The sequence below is a fragment of the Macaca fascicularis genome, chromosome 17 (genome assembly GCF_037993035.2).
Source record: "Macaca fascicularis isolate 582-1 chromosome 17, T2T-MFA8v1.1".
Taxonomy (NCBI): Eukaryota; Metazoa; Chordata; class Mammalia; order Primates; family Cercopithecidae; genus Macaca; species Macaca fascicularis.
Window position 1 is genome coordinate 15212974 of NC_088391.1, and position 20861 is coordinate 15233834.

Sequence of the window (20861 nt, forward strand, 5' to 3'; positions counted from 1 at the left end):
ACATGTGGTGGTAAGACAGAACAGTTAAACTTCAGTAGATACTCCATTCAAAAGGGGGAGGATGTGGAAGGTACACAGCAGTCAGTGGTTCATAGCAGTTCTGAAACCCAGCCAGGAACAAGTTGCCGATTACCCAGACTGCAGGGAAAGGGACTGTCCATGGATTAGGGCCCAGGTCTGTTATCTGGGCTTGGCTCCCTAATTCATTATTTTCCATGGCTCTTGGTTACTTCCTCTGGAACACTGGCTTTGCCCTCTGAATCATTCTTTTGTTTCCAGAAGAAATAACCATAGTTTGCAGCTGAGTATCTTTCTCTGCATGCTTCCTGACCATAGAAAGTTAGGGCCAAAGCCTCATATGCCCAAGTTGGTACAGCAGCTTAAAACTGTGTAGCCTTTCTGTGTATCAAATTAGAAAAAGCTAATACTCACAAATCCTTTTGGAACAGGATTCTCTCTTTCAAGCTGTAAATTAGGATACTGTTGGCCGGGCGCGGTGGCTCAAGCCTGTAATCCCAGCACTTTGGGAGGCCGAGACGGGCGGATCACGAGGTCAGGAGATCTAGACCATCCTGGCTAACACGGTGAAACCCCGTCTCTATTAAGAAATACAAAAAAAAAAACTAGCCGGGCGAGGTGGCGGGCGCCTGTAGTCCCAGCTACTCGGGAGGCTGAGGCCGGAGAATGGCGTGAACCCGGGAGGCGGAGCTTGCAGTGAGCTGAGATCCGGCCACTGCACTCCAGCCTAGGTGACAGAGCGAGACTCCGTCTCAAAAAAAAAAAAAAAAAAAAAAAAGGATACTGTTTATAATGCCCTAAGAATCCCTTTCTCTAGCGAATCACTCTGTGTAGCTGAGCAAGTCTGAAAAACACTACCTGAAATTTTAACTTTTATAAAAGAGTTTTACAGTCACGCCTTTGATTTGAGCTTTATTCTATGGCCATATTTTACTTGTAGCACCTTGGAATTGATCTTCATCTTGAACCTATGTCTTACTTTGAGAATCTTTTGCCAACTGAAGAGAGTGTTCTAGGCCCTTCTATTTCTTGAAATACCGCTTCAGAACTGAACAGTTTCTTCCTGAGTTCCTCTCTCTCTTGCATAGCTCACAGCATTAGATGAAACCACTGGTCACTTTCAGCATTCTGCCTGGAAATCTTCTTAGTCAGAAGCATATGCTTATTAGGTACTTTTTCTGTCTTTGAAATTTTTGCAGAAGACGATGGTAATTTTCCACCACTACTTAAGAGGGACTGCTTCCAATAACAACTTCCTTGCTGATCTTCCAGACCCCACCAGGCTCCTCACCGCCCCTCCCACTTCTGCCTGCTGCCTCATCCCAAGCCAGAATCATATGTTAAATTCTTTTTATTACTTTACACTCCACTTTGAGCATTCAGTTTCTGTTTTGGTCATTTATTACTTTGTAACAAATCACCCCAAAACCTATAGGCTTAAAACAGCTATTTATTCATTGACAATTATGCAATCAGAGTTAAGGCTCAAAAAGGACAGCTAACCTCTAAGCCACACAGAGACAGTGGGGCAGCTTGATTGGGCAGCAGAATCCACAGTAGCTTTGCTCACATGTCTTGTGCCTCATCTGAGATGGCTGGAATAGCCAGGAACTGCCTGGGCATGTCTGTCTGTATCTAATGTTTCTCTAGCAAGGGAGCCACACAATTGCATGTGGCAACTGGCTTCTAAGAGGACTAAAACAAAAGCTGCCAGGCCTCTTAACTCTTAGGCTGCCCTAAGAAGGCTTGCAGTGTCACCTTGTCACATTCTGTGTGTTGAAACAAGCCAGGCCATATTCAGAGAGAGGGGAAATAGACTCCACCTCTTTATGGGAGGAGTAAAGTGGAGATGCCAAAGGGCTCGCTTGTGAGATGGGAGGACTGTTACACTGAGAAAACTCTGTAAGTTACCGATTTTAAAAATATTTTAAGTACTAGTTTGGTTTGTACCATTCTCTACAGTCTAAGTGTGCGTCTAGACATAAACCAAAATCTCATGAGCAAGCAATGTATAAAATACATCTGATTAGTTTAGGTTATATGTGTTAGTCCATATATATGTCAACTTTAAATAACCATATTCAGAAAATATGATTAAGTGTAAAGTTCATTTGAGCTCAAAGCTTGAGAATGGTCACCCCGTAACATAGATTCAAGTAGCCCTGAATAAACACTCCGATTAGCAGCAATCATAAATGGGTTTTTAAGAAAAAAGGAAGAGGCAGGTCCTAAATTGCTTACCAAGAATTTGCATTAAAATAAGATAAGCCATTGGATATACATTGTTCTTTGTATCACTGATTTCAGGAACATGAAGATAATGGGTAAGGCAGCTGGTCAGAAACAAAATTCCTTTTTAAACAGTTGCTCCCCAGGCTTGGGTTGAGGAGGTGGCGTGAGTGACTGAAGTCCCACACGCACGTCTCTCTGGACCTGATGAATTTTTGCATGCCTCACATAACTCAGACTGCTGTGAGCTATTTTTTTTTCCTCATATTTGCTAAAAATACTTGCATCATCTGAACTGTCTACTTAGCTATTCATTGAAACACAAACATCCAAAGTGACAGAACTTTTTAACTGAATGACGGGATGCACTTTGGTACGGGGTAAACTCTAAACTCAGAAGTAATATTTTTGATCTGTGCCCCTAAAAACAATTGAGACCAAATATCTTCTAGAGTGTATTTTATATAAAGTTTGAAATGTATTGTTTTGTAAACATTATTTCATTTAATCCTCACATCTACCCTAAGAGTTCATTGCTGACATCACCACCATGTTGCATATCAAGAAACTTTCTGTCAAAAGGTTAAGAAAGCTGCCCAGGCTAGCAAGAAGTCTGGATTTGAACTCAGACCCGTTTGATTCTGATGTCCATAAAGTAGCCCTTCCCTGGCAGAAGAAGGGACAATCCCAGTGCTGCTGCCTGCCCAGCTACCCCCTTTATCTTCAACTCACTGGTAGCCGTGAGATTCCTCTTCTTTAAGAAATACGCTTTGAGCCGGATATGGTGGCTCATGCCTGTCATCGCAGCAGTTGGAAAGGCAGAGGTAGGCAGATCACTTGAGATCAAGAGTTTGAGACCAGCCTGGCCAGCGTGGCAAAACCCTATCTCTACTAAAAAATACAAAAATTAGTCAGCTGTGGTGGCACACACCTGTAATCCCAGCTACTCAGGAGGCTGAGGCTTGAGAATCGCTTGAACCTGAGAGGCAGAGGTGGTAGTGAGCCGAGATCGCACCACTGCACTCCAGCCTGGGTGACAGAGCAAAACTGCATCTCAAAAATAAAAAAAGAAAGAAACACACTTTGAAATCTAGGGCCCGCAAAGTTTTTAATCAACATTTCAATGCCTGAAATTTAGGATATGGTAGACATATAGTAATCTTGATTCATTTTTAATTTCACAAATATTTACGGAATATGTATTATATGTTAGGCACCAGTTTTAGCAAAATAGACAAGGTCCCTAGTTTCTTGGGATTTCTATTATGATGAGACATGCAAGCATACAGCAATAAATAGAGAAAATTATCATTGCTCTGCAGAAAATTAAAACAGAGTAAACTCATATGAATGACTGGGTTGTGGCCGGGCACAGTGGCTCACTCCTGTAATCCCAGCACTTTGGGAGGCCGAAGCAGGCAGATCACAAAGTAAAGAGTTCGAGACCAGCCTGGCCAATATGGTGAAACCACATCTCCACTAAAAATATAAAAATTAGCCTGGGGTGGTGGCACACGCCTGTAGTCCCAGCTACTCAGGAGGCTGAGACAGAAGAATCGCTTGAACCCGTGAGGTGGGATTGCAGTGAGCTGAGATCATGCCATTGCACTCCAGCCTGGGCGACAAAGTGAGACTTCATCTTAAAAAAAAAAAAAAAGACTGGATTGTCACTTTAAACAGCGGAATACAGAATGTAAGAGCAGGAAACCTGGATTTAAAGTATCTGGGTTTGATTTTTGGCTTTACCACCTATTTGCAGTGCAGCCATTAGCAAATTACCCACCCGATCTTTACCTCAGTGTCCATGTCTATAAAGTGGGAATAATGAGAATACCTACTTCACAAACTTGTTGTGAAGATTAAGAAAATATATGTAAAGCACTTAGAACAGTGCCAAGACATAGAGAGTTACCAAAATAAATGTTACCTGCTGTTTTAGAACAGAATGACCACAGGTAGCATTTAAGGTGATTCCTGGCCTCGGAGCACAGATGTAGTAATTGTCATCTTCTTGCACATAACTAGTTGAATCCCAGAGATGAAACGCTCATATTCTTTGGTTTATATTTTTAAAACAACAAATCTTTTCAATAATGGAATTATGAATATAAATTATACTAATGTCTTGTGTTTACATACTAACTTTAAATAAAAATTGCTATTTGAAACAAGATTGTAAAACAATAAAACTGAGACCAAAAAAAAAAATTCCCTCCTCTGCTGCTTCAGCTACTTCTCCCTAGACTTCTTGTAATTTCACTTCCTCTTCTATCCCCTTCAGAAAACTCCAGACTATCCCCAACTCTGGACTTCAGGTTCAGAGAGCTTTAGTCACTGATAGCTCTGGTGTTTTGAAACCTCCAGGGGCTCTGCAAATAAGCTGTGCTTCAGGAGTTTCTCTCTGTGTTTAAAACATGTCTGTTTAGTGGTTGTTTCCATTATGAGAAATCTGGGAGAGTTTCTTTGTCCCTTCAAACATCAAGCCTCTAACATCTTACATCAGCATCTTAGTTAATGCCCTAATTTATGACCACATTTTGGGTGGCCTGATAAGAATGGAGCCAAAAAAAAAAAAAAAGTCCTTACTTAGGACGTTGTCCTGTAGGCCCTGGTAACACTACTTCTTTCTATGACTAGCCCCAGTTAGGGCCTCCTTGAATGTTCTTACTGGAGTATTCTTCCTCCTGCCCTTCTAAAGAACCATCAAGACAGATCCTTGTAGGCCTGCCTTGTTCTTTGGTGGAGGCCAGCTGTTAGTGCCTAAATGAAAATGAAATTAGTCTTCTGCCACTTTTGTAGAGAACAATTCTGATGGCAAATTTAAAATCAACTTTTTCTGGATTTGAATTGAGCTATTTTATACTTCTGAGCCTTTTAAATATAACTGGAAAATAAACAAGATAACATTTTTTAAACAGAAAAGTTTCCCCTTAAAAGGTAGATTCCATGTCAGGGTTGATATCCTTTTCCTTTTATTTAATGAAGTCCTTCATTGACTCTTTCCCCATCTTGAGGCATTTTTCCAACCATCTGCATATTCCCCAGAAGATTTCTAGTCTTATTAAAGTAACTTCATCCAATATCTGTAATAGTTTAATATTTAATGAGCACCTGCTGCATGCAAAGTATAGCACTGAGAGCTACTAAGGATCCAACAAAACGTAAACCTCACAAAATAGGCTCAGAACTTTTCATTTGCCCAGATTTTATTCATACTAAAATTGCATTTTCCCAAATTTTATTCACATTAATAAATATGACATCCTATGTTTCTTGCGCCTTTGTGAATCTAATTTAATGACTTTCAGTGAAATCGCATTGTAGTGGTAAGTTAATAATGACCACATACATATTTTATACAGGAAAGAATGGGAAATAATATATGAAAAACATTATAGAGTGCCAAGGTGGTATAAGATAAATTAAGACTATTTGAGTTGTTTAAATAAAACTAAATATATTTTGCTATATACACGTAGATATATACGTTCCTCTCTGCCCTCAAGGAAGCTTCTGTAGCCTCGTTATAGAGATAGGACAGGAGCACAACTAACTGATGAAAGGCAGTAAGGGAAACACCTGATTTATGTGAGTCTAGTACATATAAATCACGCTCCCAACCGAGCAGCTGCACAAGCTTACGTTCCTTCCCACTTTGGACCCTTTAGGGTGTTATTGCTATTGTGTCACATGAAGACCAGATCATATGCAAATAGCAATAATCTTTGCTTTCTCTGCACCTTTTACTAATTCCTTGTGTTTTCCCAAACAGTGAGAGTAAGAGCAGAAGAAACTATATATTTTATGTTAATACGTTGAAGTCTTAAGATAATAATACACATTTCTGATTGAGTGCCAATACATGAGAACAGCAGTGATCCTTTACTTCTACTCTCCAGTCAGTGATCATACCAAACTGCTCCTTCCGTGACTGATAAACACTGTCATGTTTTCCCTGCCTGGAAATCGGACTCATGATAGTCATTGCTGATAGAATGGTCACTGCTGAAGCACCCTTTAGCCTGTCTTATCCCTCAATTAAACTGTATGATTTTTGGCAAATAAACATGTGTTTTCTGCCATATGGTTTTTCTTTCAGCTTCTTCTCCATTTCCCCGTTAATATTGGAGTCATTGAAAAATTATTTGTATTAATTCCACTAGAATTCTCTTTTCCTTTTTCATTGTGACCTTGAGGTCTTGTACATAGTTTATTGCTGATACACATTTGGCTCTTAGTGTGAGCCATCTAATTCCCTCTCTTTGTCTCTGTTGCATATTTCCCCTCTTTGATTAAGTTCCACAGTAGGGCCCCTTTTTGTCCACACTTAGCAGTTGCCCTTCTCTCTTTCTCCTCCCTACACATGCATACACACCACATCTCCCCATTCTCCAATCTCTCGTTTACTTTGTCACCCAGTATCTTGCTATAAAACAAATTTGACTGTGTTAAAAACTCTTTTTTAAAATTTCTAAACCAGTAAGACAAAATCCAAACAGCCTATCCTTCATAAACCTTTTCTCATCATCTGGCCTCATATACCTCCTACCATCTCATCTCTCTCTTGTCTTAATCTACCCACAATATACCCTGTTCTCCTCTTGTGTTCATCACCACTCCGTAGAACTCCCTGAGGCTGCCCCGCCCCCTCTTTTTGTTTTCATCTTAGCCATGCTCCAACTCCAATGTCCCATCTCCAATGAAGTCTCTCCTGACTTGCCCAGAATCCCCTGCTCTTTCCTCCCTGCTCCCTTCTTCCACAGCTGCTATTGTGTATTATAACCATCTGGTTCTACACCTGCCCCATAGGCCAGACTATGAATTACTTAACAGTAAGGCCATGTCTTGTTCATTTGTTGTTTCCTGAGTACCCATCACAGTTTCTGGTACTAAAAATCTTTACTATATGCATAAGTAAATGTCAGAGAAATATGTAAAGGATTTTAGAAAGATTCCTATTTTAAAATTCTTGAAAAGCAAAGCTCCATTTATCCAGAAAAATCATTTATATTGACCTGTTGATGTACCCGTAATACTGGAGAAAATGAACATTTATATTTTTCTTATGGTTCACAGTGATCATCGTAAGAGTAATGGTCAGTTTCACACAGAGCATTACTAAAATGAACACCCACTTAAAACAGATATATTAGTTTTAGTGGGAGAACTCATGAAGAGAAAGATTTTATATATGCTTTTTCTAGAAAGTTAGGGATCCAGTTTATTTGAAGACCTCAGTATGTGGTGGTTTTAATTTTTTTATGCATCCCTAGAAAGACTACAGATTTAAGTTTCAGGTGTCGTGCCATCAATGTTGATCCTATTACACAAATAAATGTGTAGCCTCACAACCCTATCTTGATATTTGAAAAAAGATGATCAAGATGGTACACATAAGAACTACAGTTTGTTTTAATTTTCTCACAATTACTTTTTTAAAAACAGCAACAAAAACGTTTAGGGTATTAAAATCAGTTCATTTCTATATCAGATTTATTCTAAAGTAACATAAACCTCAAATTAGACACTGTACGTCACACACAAGTTTGCCTTGAATCCAGTTGTTTATGTTACACTTACATACAAGTAACACAAGTTGTCTTTGCATCCAATTTATTGAGGACCTGTCATTTCTATGGCATGCATTAAATATTTAAAACTGATTATCGTATTGAGTATCATCTCTTTTATTGTGTTCAGTGATTGATATAAAAATAACTTACTTTATCAAGTCAAAAAAACTATGAATCTCTTTATAAAAAATCACATATTGTAATTGTCAGTATAGATTAAAAAGAAAAGTAGAAAATATGTGATCTGTTACAAATACTGGCAATTAGTTTCTAATTTGGATAGTTCATTAATTTTCAGACAAAGATTTTACACAACATAGACTTGTTTATATAGCCTTACATATTTGTTTTCTAATGCTATTATGAACTGTTGTTAATTTGAATACTCATTTCTCTTCATTAATTTATGGGAGGATAAAATTGAAAATTGGTAACATTTTAAAATATCATCTATCATAAACATAAATTTTCAAGTGAATTGTTCACAAGAAATGCTTTATCTTCTCAGCTCTTTAAATAAAATTAAATGAATAGAATAGAATAGAATAAATTCATAAAATATTGGTTTTAAGAAATTATTTTATTCCATTTATAGTTAATAAGTTATAAGTTAATAGTTTTTACTCAACTTTTTTATAAAGTGGTTTGTTGAATATGCTTCATTTTTATTCCTGATAGGAACTAATTCCAGAGTTCTACTACCTACCAGAGATGTTTGTCAACAGTAATGGATATAATCTTGGAGTCAGAGAAGATGAAGTAGTGGTAAATGATGTAGATCTTCCCCCTTGGGCAAAAAAACCTGAAGACTTTGTGCGGATCAACAGGATGGTAAGAGAGATTTTGCTTTTGCTTGAGCAGTCGTCAGTAAGCTAACATATTCCGTAGTTTTGTTTTGTCCTGTTCTTTACTGTAATATTACCAGTTGCCACTTAACATCTATAAATACAAGGTTAAAATTTTAAGTGAAAAGGAGAACATTTTACTGTTGTCTTGACAGCATTCCTTATTGTAGAGTGGATTTTCCTTTCGTGAGGACTAATAAAGCAATGGTAATTCAGTTATGTTTGCTCCCTTAGGAGAAGGCAATCAGATGAGCATCTGTTGACTAATATAATGTATTCTAAAGTGTTTAAAATAAATGCCTATTTCTTAGTTTTGTCTACTGACTAAATCTGAACACTTTTTTACTTATAAAAACACTCAAAACAGAAAAAATTTATTTAGAACATATTTATATGTGGGATGTTTATATTGTGAAACTTACCTTAGGGTATAAACATTCTGAAATGGAAAACATCTTTTTTTGTTTTGTTTTGGAGACAGTGTTTCACCCTGTTGCCAAGACTGGAGTGAAGTGGTGCAATTTCATAGCTCACTAAAGCCTCAAACTCCTGGGCTCAAGCAGTCCTCCCACCTCAGCCTCTTGAGTAGCTGGGGTTATAGGCAAATGCCACCACGCCAAGTTAATTTAAAAAAAAAAATTTTTTTTGTAAGATGGGATCTCACTATGTTGTACACACTAATCTTGAACTCCAGGGATCAAGAAATCATCCTACCTGGGCCTCCCAAAAGAAAACATCATTATTTTAAGCTATATTGCAGATATCTGAGTGTCCAAATGAGAAATGTATAAATAGAATGTTCACATATGGGAATTTGATGGGTTTTAGTATATTTTACACATATTTAAGGAGATTTTAATCCCAACATGGTTATAGTACATGACAATAAACCACTTTACAGAACAGCCTCTCAGGTGTACTATTGAATTACATCAATAAAACCAATGACGCCAAATATATTTTTAACCCTGTTTCATTCACTCCCAAGTTTTTCCAACTGTCTGATAAATATATTTTATTTTGTTTTTACAGCTTATTTATTTGAATCAAAATTCAAATAAGGTCCACACATTGTGAGGGAATTCACATATTCCTTAATCCTCTTTTTTTAAATAGCTTAATTGAAATATAATTCATATCCTATGCAAATCATTCATCATTTAAAGTGAAAAAAATAATCATGTATATTAGTACATTCACAAAGTTGTGCAATCATCACTACAATCAATTTAAGAGTATTTTTATCACCTCATAGAGAATCCCATACCTTTGAACATCTTCCCCAATTTTTCCTGATTTCCCCATTCCCCCCAGCTAGCCCAAGGCAAACATAAATCTACTTTATATCTCCATAGGTTTGCCTATTCTAGATATTTCATATAAACAGAATCATAAAATACGGGGTTCTCCTCCCCCATCTCGTTTTTTTGTCACTTTTCTTTTGGACTTTACTGTCAGTCACACATTTTCTTGTATTTTAGAGCCATATTTTCTGTCTCTAAGAAATATTTTACTTTTAATGTACTTTATTTTAGAAAGTTGCTGATGTAATATACCTACGCTTAAAAGCATCATCTAGATAATCTGCAATCTGGTCTCCCCACTTCTTTATTTTTTTTTTTAAGAAAATTTCATGTTTTGCATAAGTCTTACTGCCAATCTCTTTCTCTTCTCAATCTGTTAAATTGGCACTTTCAGATATATGCAGTTATTTCATACTGTTCCCTTGAACAATAGCTTATTTCTTCAATTTATATTTTTAACGTGAATGACTTATATTTTACTAATATATACTTCTGAAAATTTCTGTTTCTTTTTAGAATTGGTATTTCATCACCACATTATTCTTACATACTTGAATGTTATCTATAAATATCAATGTCAGGATACCAGCTCTCCATATGCAACCCTACAAGCTCACTGTATATCAGTATCTCTCAGGCACATCATTCCACTGTAGCTCCAGAGCTCAGAACCCTGCCTGGCACATACTAGTTGTTCAGTAAATATTTCTGAGGAAATGAATGAATTAATGAATTATAGAGGTGCAATAATCTCATTGCTGTTAGCATATAGTCTATTAAGTACAAACTAGTCAAACTGAATGAATCCTTCACTCAGGCAAGCAAAGTGGCCAATAGTTGTTGGACCAATGCTTTTGTTTATCATGCTATTGAACAGAATTCTCATATGGGTGCTGATAATAAGTGCCTCTTACCTGTCAGGCATTAAGCAAGGCACTTGATTTTTTTTTTCCTTTTTTTTTTTTTTTTTTTTTTTTTTTTGAGACAGAGTCTTGCTCTGTTGCCCAGGCTGGAGTGCAGTGGCACGATCTTGGCTTACTGCAAGCTCCACCTCCCGGGTTCAAGCCGTTCTCCTGCCTCAGCCTCGAGTAGCTGGGACTACAGGCACCTGCCACCACGCCCACCAAATTTCTTTTTTTTTTGTTTTTTTTTGTTTTTTGTTTTTTTGGTAGAGACAGGGTTTCACGTTGTTAGCCAGGAAGGTCTCGATCTCCTGACCTCGTGATCCGCCCGCCTCGGCCTCCCAAAGTGCTGGGATTACAGATGTGAGCCACCATGCCTGGCTGGCACTTGAGTTATTTTAACTTTTATTTTACAGATAAGAAATATGAAGGCCAGACATGTTTCATAATTTATCCATGGCAGAACCCAGATTCAAGTACAGGAAAGTTTTAACTCTCAAGCCATACTCTTTCCAATATGCCAGCTACGTCTGATATTATCTCTTCTTTGTGAAATTCTTTGAGATTATTGGATCTCTACTTTTAGGTTAATAATTGTCAGTCGAGAACTTATTTATTTCCTTTAACATTATGAACATGGTTAATGCAGATCATTCACAGATAAAAGATTGCAAGTATACCAAGCTTAAATATGCATTAAAGAAAAATAGAGTAGTTATCTTTATTATCCACTGGACCTTTCACATTTATTAATTTGCTAATGTTTACTGATAATGTACCAGGAAATGTATATGACATTTTTTAGACCTCTAAACATGCAGTGATGCAGACTGGATGAGCAGGAGGCCACTGTTGTTTCCCAGTCCCAGGACTAGGCCACATTTCCTGCTAGGAGAGTACTGTTTTAAGTGGTGCCCATTCCACTCAGTGTAAAGATAACTTTAGGAAAGGGATTTGCCTTCTTAATAAAAGACTAAAAGCTTGAGAAGAAAGTTTTAGGATGTGGGAAGATTTACTATGATACAGGGAAAGGACATATGTTTTTAAAAATTGGGGAAATGGGATCTCATGTATACGATCTAAACCATCTCGTCTTAAGTTTCTAGTAGAGGCCTAAATTAACGAAATTGTGTTGCGAAAAGCATAGGGCATTTGGCATTAGCGTTTTTGAAAGCAGTTATCTAAGATCAGTTTCTCATTATAGTTATTTAAGCAGAGACTTTTTCGTATTGAAAAGAAGCCATTAGAGAGATAGCTCGTTAGAGAGATAGTGTGAATGTCACCTTTCAGTTTTTGCAACAACTCCTTTATCTTGCATTACCAATAGCAAATTTCAGTGAGAACAAGCCTAACTAAGTATTTTAACTAGTACTCAATTATAATACATGTAAATACTTCTCCAAATAGAGAAAGCCTGGGCAGAATGCTGTTTTGAAATAGGCACACAGCTAGTCAGTGGTCTTGGTGAGAAGCTGCCTGCTCTGTAAATGAGCCGAAGTCATAACAAAGAGAGGTGGAAGTAAAGGTCCTCAGTGATATCTCTTCTTAGGAGTAGGTCTGCACTGGTGCTTCCAAATGCAGACGTAGGAAACAGTGGACTAAGTGATTGGTCAAATGCCTCCAGATTCGTCCGCTGAAAAATAATTTGTTCGCTATAGAAATTGGTCTCCACAGTTTTTCCTCCTTTTATTGTCCTGTCTGCTCATAGCTCATGCTGTCTTCTTAGCTGTTCTGCTGTGTTCCTTGCTTTACCTGATTAATAGACATGGCAAAACGGGCTTTAAAGATAAATTGGTGAAACCTTGTCCCTACAAAAAAATACAAAAACTAGCCAAGTGTGGTGGCACGGTGTCTGTGATTCCAGCTACTCAGGAGGCTGAGGTGGGAGGATCGTTTGAGCCTAGGAGGTCAAAGCTGCAATGAGCCAAGATCACGCCACTGCATTCCAGCCAAGATTGCGCCACTGCACTCCACCAGAGCAATACCCTCTCTCAAAAAAATAAAACAAAATAAAGATAAATTGGCACTCAACAAATGGTGCTGGAAAAATTGGTGCTAGAAGAGTTGGATATCTATATCCAAAAAAAGGAAGGGGAGGGTTTCAGTCCTTACATCGCACCATATAAAAAAATTAACTCAAAATAGATCATGGACCGAAGTTTGAAACCTAAAACTATAAAACATCTAAAAGAAACATATAGGAGGAAATCTTTGTGACCTTATGTTAGCAAAGATGTTTTACATATGACAACAAAAGCACAACCCATAAAAGAAAACACTGATACACTGGACTTTATTAAAACTTAGCTTCTTTGATCACTGCTGTAAGAAAATTAAAAGAGCACTCAAAAATAAATAATTAAGAGAATTAATTTTTTAAAGGAGGGGCAAAAGAATCTTCAGCAAAGAAGATATATTGATGGCAAATAAATACATGAAAAGATGCCTCATATCAAAAATTAATCCACAAATTAAAATTAATCAAATTGAAACCACAGTAAGCTACCATTACACATTAGAATGACTTTAAAAATTAAAAGGGGAGAAAAAAAACCTCTGACGTCCCAAGCCCTGGTAGAGATGCACAATAGCTGAAATTCACATATCCTGCTGGTAGAAAAGTTTGGTAGTTTCTTATAAACACACACCAACCATATAATCCAGCAACCCTACTCCTTGGTTTTAGCCCCCCAAAAATGAAAACTTATATTCTTATGAGTACATTAATGTTTATAATGGCTTTATTTGCTTTTGTCAAAAACTGGAAACTACCTAAATATTTCTCACCTGGTAAATGGATAAACAAACTAAAATAAAGTATGGTAACTCCATATTATGAAGTACTAGTTAACCATAAAAAAGAACCAAGCACTGATACATGTAACAAAATCACTTTCTTGCTGTCACTTAGATGATGCCAAAACATTTTTAATGGCTTTATTAAAATGTAAGTTATATATCATAAAATTCACTTGTTTTCAGTGTACAATTTTAATGATTTCTAGTACATTTTAACAGTTATATGACCATCGCCATAGTCTAATCTTAGAATGTTTTCACCACCCCAGAAAGATCCCCTGCCCACCTCCAGCCCAAGCAACTGCTAATCAACTTTTTATCTCCAAAGATTTGCCTTTTCTGTGTATTTCATATAAAAGGAATTATACAATATGTGGTCTTTGGGTTTGACTTCTTTGAGTAGTTTTTGAGATTCACCCATGTTGTAGCATGTATTGGTATTATTGGTACTTTGCTCCACTTTTTACGTAATAGTACCACATTGTGTGGAATATCACATTTTGTTAACCCATTTATCAGTCGATGAACATTTGATTTGTTTCTACTTTTTGGCAATTTTGAGTAATGCTGCTATGAACAGTCATATACAAGTTTCTATGTGAACATACATTTTTATTTATTTGGGGTATAGACCTAGGAGTAGAATTGCTAGGTCATGTGGTAAATGTATGTTTAACTTTTTAAGAAACTGCCCAGCTGTTTCTCAAAATGACCTTGCATTCCCCAGCAATGTATGAAAGTTCCAATTCCTCAATATCCTGACTCCCACTTGTTATTACCTGTTTTGTTTTGTTTTGTTTTTTTAATTACATCCATTCTAGTGAATGTGAGGTAATATCTCTTTACTTTTTTTTTTTTTTTTTTTTGGAGACGGAGTCTCATTCTATCGCCCAGGCTGGAGTGCAGTAGCGCAATCTCGGCTCACTGCAAACTCCAGGTTCACGCCATTCTCCTGCCTCAGCCTCCTGAGTAGCTGGGACTATAGGCGCCCGCCACCATGCCTGGCTAATTTTTTGTATTTTTAGTAGAGACAGGGTTTCACCATGTTAGCCAGGGTGGTCTCTATCTCCTGACCTCGTGATCCGCCCACCTCGGCCTCCCAAAGTGCTGGGATTACAGGCATGAGCCACCGCACCCGGCCTACAATTTTAACATGTATTCCCTAGTGACTAATGATATTGAGCATCTCTTCATGTGTTTATTGAATGCTAAAACATTTTTAGATTTATTTTAATAAAACATTTAGTGATTCATTATAGACACAGAATTTGTGTCCTTCATAGTCAAAGAAGTTTGTATGCCCCCAGAATTAATAATTTTATTACTGATGTGCCTAAATGAAATAGAAAAGTTAGTCTTGCTTTTAAAGACAAATCCCCTAGGCAGTATGATACCCCAAATTTTTTGAATATAGGAAAAACTAATTATTATTATTGATGAGAAACCATCAAATATTTAATGTTGGTATAAGCTAAACAAGCAAGACCTACCTGTATCTGCAGAAAATGCTACATTCAACTAGTGTGTTGGGTGGTAATGCAATCCAACTAAATAAACTTTTCAGATAAATGAAGTTTCTAGGTTTTCCTAAGTGAGAACTTTTTTGAAGCATTATGGTTATCTTTTAAGTTTTGTTTTATTTTTAATTGACAATTAATAATTGTTTATATTTATGGGGTATACTGTGATGTTTTGACATATGTATACAAATCAGAATAGTTAGCATATCCATCACCTCAAATATTTATCATTTCTTTGTGGTGAGAACATTTAAAATCCTCTCTTTTAGCTATATCGACAGATAGATTAGATAGATAGATAGATAGATAGATAGATAGATAGATAGATAGATAGATAGATAGATAGATTGATTGATTATTGCACTTTGCTGTGCAATGGAACACCAGAGTTTATTCCTCCTAACTGTAACTGCACCCAGTGACCAACATTTCCCCTTTCCCTATCCATATCTCCCATCAGCCTCTGGTAACTACCATTCTACTCTCTACTTCTATGAGTTTGACTTTTTTAGATTCCATACGTAAGTGAGATCATACATTATTTGTGTCTCTGTGCCTGGCCTGTTTTATTTAACATAATATCCTCCAGGTTCATCCATGTTGCCACAAATGACAGAATTTCCTGTTGTTTTTTAAAGCTCAATATTATGTCATTGTTTATGTATACCATATTTTTAAAATCCATTCATTCGTTGGTGGACACTTAGGTTGTTTCCATATCCTGGCTATTATGAATAATGCTGCAGGGAACATGGGAATGCAAATATTCCTTTAGCATATTGATTTCAGTTCCTTTGGGAAAATACCTAGTGGGATGGCTGGATTGTATGGTAATTCTATTTTTAGTTCTTTTTGTTTGTTTGCTTGCTTGTTTGTTTTGAGACAGGGTCTCACTCTTGCCCCAACTGAAGTGCAATGGCGCAGTCAGTGACCACTGCAGCCTTGAACTCCTGGGCTCAAGTGATCCTCCCACCTCAGCCTCCCAAGTAGCTGGGACCACAGGCACATGCCACCACACCCAGCTAATTTTTAAATTTGTTATAGAGATGGAAGAGTCTCAAACTCTTGGGCTCAAGTAATCCTCCCATCTCGGCCTCCCAAAATGCTGAGATTACAGGCATGAGCCACTGAGTCAGGCCTATTTTTAGTTTTTTTGAGGAATCTCCAAATTGTTTTCCAAAATGGCTTTACTAATTTATGCCACTCCTAACAGTGTAGCTGTTCCCCTTCTCTCTACATCTTTGCCAACACTTACCTTTCATCTTTTTTTAATAGCCAATCTAACAGGTATAAGGTGATATCTCACTGTGGCTTTAACTTGCATTTTTCTGATGATTAGAGATGTTGAACATTTTTTCATATGTCCATCAGCCATTTGTATGTCTTCTTTTGAGAAATTTTTATTTAAATCCTTTGCCCATTTTTAATAGGATTATTTGTTTCCTTGTTGTTGAGTAGTTTTGGTTCCTTGTATTATGGTTACCTTTCTAAAATTTATAACTACTTTGCTCCCTGCTCTTTTACACAAAGAATGACACTTAATTTTTTACTTAAAAAAATTGAGTTTACCATCCTGAGAACCCATTGTTATTCCATGAAGTGATATCATTCCATATCTATTATTTCCTACTTTCTTCTTCAGATTCTCAGCTATCAGCACAGTTCCCTTTAGTAGCCCTCAGCCATACTGATGAAAACTGGTTGTTTACAATCTCTTCTAGACTACAAAACCAGATAATTCATTGTATCAAGGCCTCACTGTAAGGCTTAAGAATCAGTCAAGTGCTCAGTGAGGCCCTAGAGGAAATGTGAATTTTGTAGCTCTGATAGGGAGTGACTTTAGCTTCTACCTCAAGTTTCACTGGCCACTGCTGATTTGGAAGTTGTGTAGCGAAAGATGAAGTGACAAAACTATCCTTAGTAAATTAATGTTACTACAGGCAGCACCAGGTTAACACTTCTTCTTCCATGCAAACAGCTATCTGGCTGGCCTAAGGCACTCTTCAACCCTAGGGTAGCTGCTTGCATTCTTTCTCCTCTTTCCTCATTCCAAGACTTACTGCTGACAACTGCTGCAAATCAGAATGGATACCCTAATTTTAGCCACCTTACCCCATACACTAATGATAGTCCTGAGTCATCCCGATAGGAAGCTTGACCAGGATATCATAATGGCAATGATAGTGCTTATAGCATGTGCCATTTGAGTGTGTATTCTGTGCCAGGTACTGTGCTAGAACTTCCGGTGCATCATTGTTTTAATCCTTAAAAAATCACTTTCGGAGGCCAAGATAGATCGATCACTTGAGACCAGGAGTTCAAGGACCAGCCTGGGCAACATGGTGAAACCTCATCTCTACTAAAAATACCAAAAAAAAAGAAAAATTAACCAGGCGTGGTGGTACATAGTCCCAGTTACTCAGGAGGCTGAGTGGGAGAATCACTTGAGCCCAGGTCTCCGGAGAGTGAGCTAAGATCACACCATTGCACTCCAGCCTGGGTGGCAGAATAAGACCCTGTCTTTAAAAAAAAAAAAAAAAAAAAAAAATTAGCTGAAGAAGTATTAACCTGAAATCCATTGAGGTTTTTTTTTTTTTTCTGAGACGGAGTCTTACTCTGTTGCTCTGGCTGGAGTGCAGTGGCATGATCTCAGCTCACTGCGACCTCTGCCTCCTGGGTTCAAGTGATTCTCCTGCCTCAGCCTTCCAAGTAGCTGGGATTATAGGCATGCACCACCACGCCTGGCTAATTTTTTGTATTTTTAATAGAGACTGGGTCTCACCATGTTGGCCAGCCTGGCCTCGAACTCCTGACCTCAGGTGATCCGCCTGCCTCAGCCTCCCAAAGTGCTGGGATTACAGGCCTGAGCTACCACACTCGGCCCCATTGAGGTAAATTTACATGCCAAATACCACCAACTTATCAAGGTGTCAGTTTCTTATTCACAGTCTCCAGGATAGGTAAGTGGTGGTGGCAAGAGGAGCTGTGGAGGAGGAGAGGAGACAGGAGAAGAGAAGGAAATCAGAAGCCAGTCCCATAGGGTGAGCAGAAGATGGGAAGAGATGAGAATTGATCCAAGATTAGTATCATGGTCCAGCTCCAGCAGCTTTTAGGACCTGACTGTCTGTAGTCCCTGTTTTTGTATCTTTTACCCTCCACCCTCACCCGTAAGGCTTCCTTTCACTGCCAGGAAGCCCTCGACTTACAGCTGAGGAAATACCAGCTCCCTCTGCCCATCTGGCATGAGAGGAAGGGTGTCCTCCTTCAGTTTTCCAAATGGAAGAAATGATATTTATTTACTTTCTAAGCTTTGTAGTCATGGGATTTTAGAGCTGGAATACACCTTTATTTGAATGAGGAGACTGAGACCTAGGAAGGAAAAGTGGTTCATGGAAAGTCTGAACCCAAGTGCTTTTCTAACTAACCATGCTTGATGTCACAAGTTGGAACTCTGAATGTACTGTCCCCTAGTTTCATCTTAAAGTCTGCAAAATTCCACCTGTAGTTTGAATTAAATATAATTTATAGATTGACTTGCGAACAAAACCATAGTAGAATAATACCGTTTCTACTGCAATATATATTTCAATCACCAAATTATAAAGAAACTTTGGAATATCTTGTTTGTTATTTGCAAACTGTATGTATCTGTGCTTGGATGGCCTCCAAACACCTAATTGTGACCCAGATTTAAAATTCAGTTTTCATCAGTGACACTCTGGTCTATCTCAGTATACATGTGATCAATACACAGGTTTTCTTTTAAAAAGTCTCTTTAAAAAACCTGATTCTCACCAGATGGTTTCATGTCATTTGGGTTTTAGAGAATTAACAGATCATTCATTGAAAGGAATAGCCTGAAAAAATGATATTATACTATAAAGACAATTTAAACTCTGAAGTAGGTTTTCCCTCTTTCTGTAAGAGAGAATAAAACACATGAATACAAATTTTGAGTAACAATTTTTAAAATTTATAATTGCTCGGAGTACTTATATTACGCATAATTAAATATAGCAAATAATTTACTCCTGACACTAACATGACCAGTTTAAGAACTGACTTCTGTTTATGTAAACTTCTTACCTGTTATAACTTGTCTTTTTAACATCTGAAGTGCTGATAAGCAGACTTTAATCAAAGTGTGCTTCTTTAAAATAAGCCTCACTGTGTAGCATCCCTGTAAATTACACATTAATCCAGCCAGCTGTGTGCAACGCACTAGGAACTGTAAGAATTGCTCAGTGAAGCCGCTGTTCCTCAAATATTTACTCTCGCATATTCAAAAGAATTAAGTTTTACAACTAATATATGAAGGATACATATTATGCATCTCTGGAAATATAAAACATTCTCAGAAATGAATAGTCCATTTTAATAGTAAGTAGTAAGTTCCAACTTGTGTTCATGAAGGAATGAAAGAAGCAAGGCACTGCAGTTTCCCTGTATTCTAAACCAAATTCCTGTCATTTCATCATAGGAATTAATGAATCTGGTAAGACTTGTGAACTGAACCTTTATTGCATGGAGCTAAAGGCTTTATACAAAATTCTGCATTTTCAGGATAATTAAACTGCCCCAGTCTTTGTTCTCTGCATCACGTGGAAGCAGTGCCGGGTGAAATGGATCACATGTAGGAGTGCCTTACTTGAAAAGTGCTCATTGTTTCTGTGTTGTGCTTCTGGGTTTTCCTTGAAGGAAGCCTACAGAATAGAAAGGGAAAGCTACCTTGTGTATCAACAAAAAGCTGTATCCACAACACCTATAGCAGCCATTCTTAGTTGCTTCAGAATTAGAGCCAAAGGACAAGCCCACGCTGCTGCCTCTGAGAACTGTCTTAAGCATCAGTGCTATGCAGAGACGTCTCGCGAAATGTGGCTGCCTGACTCTGCAGCCGCTCCTCTCTCAGTGTCTCCTGTGCTGCTTCAACGTGAAGTTTTCCCTCATAGCACCTTTTTCATAGTTTCTGTTGCTCCAACTCCTGGTCGGTTTTCTTATCCTACTGCTAGGAAATGATCATACTGATCTCTTGCAGAAATAATGTGAGATATCTCTGGTAAAACTAAAAAGTTTAACCAGTTATCTACATATGTTCATACTTGCTGAAGGAATGTTTATTTGATGAGTATTTATGTAATATACAAAGTCTAGGCACTAATATAAAATATCAGGTATTTAAATTTTCCATAAATTCCTTTAATATAGGCTTTATTTTTTATGTTGTTTTGTAACTTTAAAAGTTTCTAACTTTATATTGGCTGGGTAATTCATACAGGATTTAGTTCTTATGAAATAGGTTTAGAGAAAATGTGCTCTAGTATATTTATAATTTTGACTAGGATTATCTTCAGTTATTTGAAAGAGTTCTTTGTAATGAGCCTAAAGTATAAAATGAAAATGTCATATATTCCAAAGAAATGACATTCACAGCGGTAAAAAAACTTCCATTTCTTTGTATGGATTAGTATTCTGTATCTATGAGTATTCCCTCCTTCTTCTTTCAAACTGTCATTAAGAAATTCAAGGCAAAGATGACAAAATATTATAAAAAGTGATATCATTGATGATTAAATGCCCAGCTTTATTATTGCATGCCAGCAATTGAACAGCAGGTATTTGATGCATTTGTAGCAGACTTTACATGTCTACAACCTAATTTCATTTTTTTATT

The 20861-nt window shown here is 37.3% G+C and overlaps 1 protein-coding gene across 11 annotated transcripts in view; it reads left to right on the forward strand.

The window, feature by feature from the left end:
- Positions 1–20861, forward strand: part of NBEA (neurobeachin) — a 741630-nt gene that overhangs the window by 649406 nt on the left and 71363 nt on the right. For all 11 annotated transcript variants that reach the window (XM_005585622.4, XM_065533144.2, XM_065533146.1 and 8 more), the window contains one exon: positions 8499–8651. In XM_005585622.4, coding sequence (XP_005585679.2) covers positions 8499–8651 — 153 coding nt within the window. The remainder of the gene's footprint in view (positions 1–8498; positions 8652–20861) is intronic.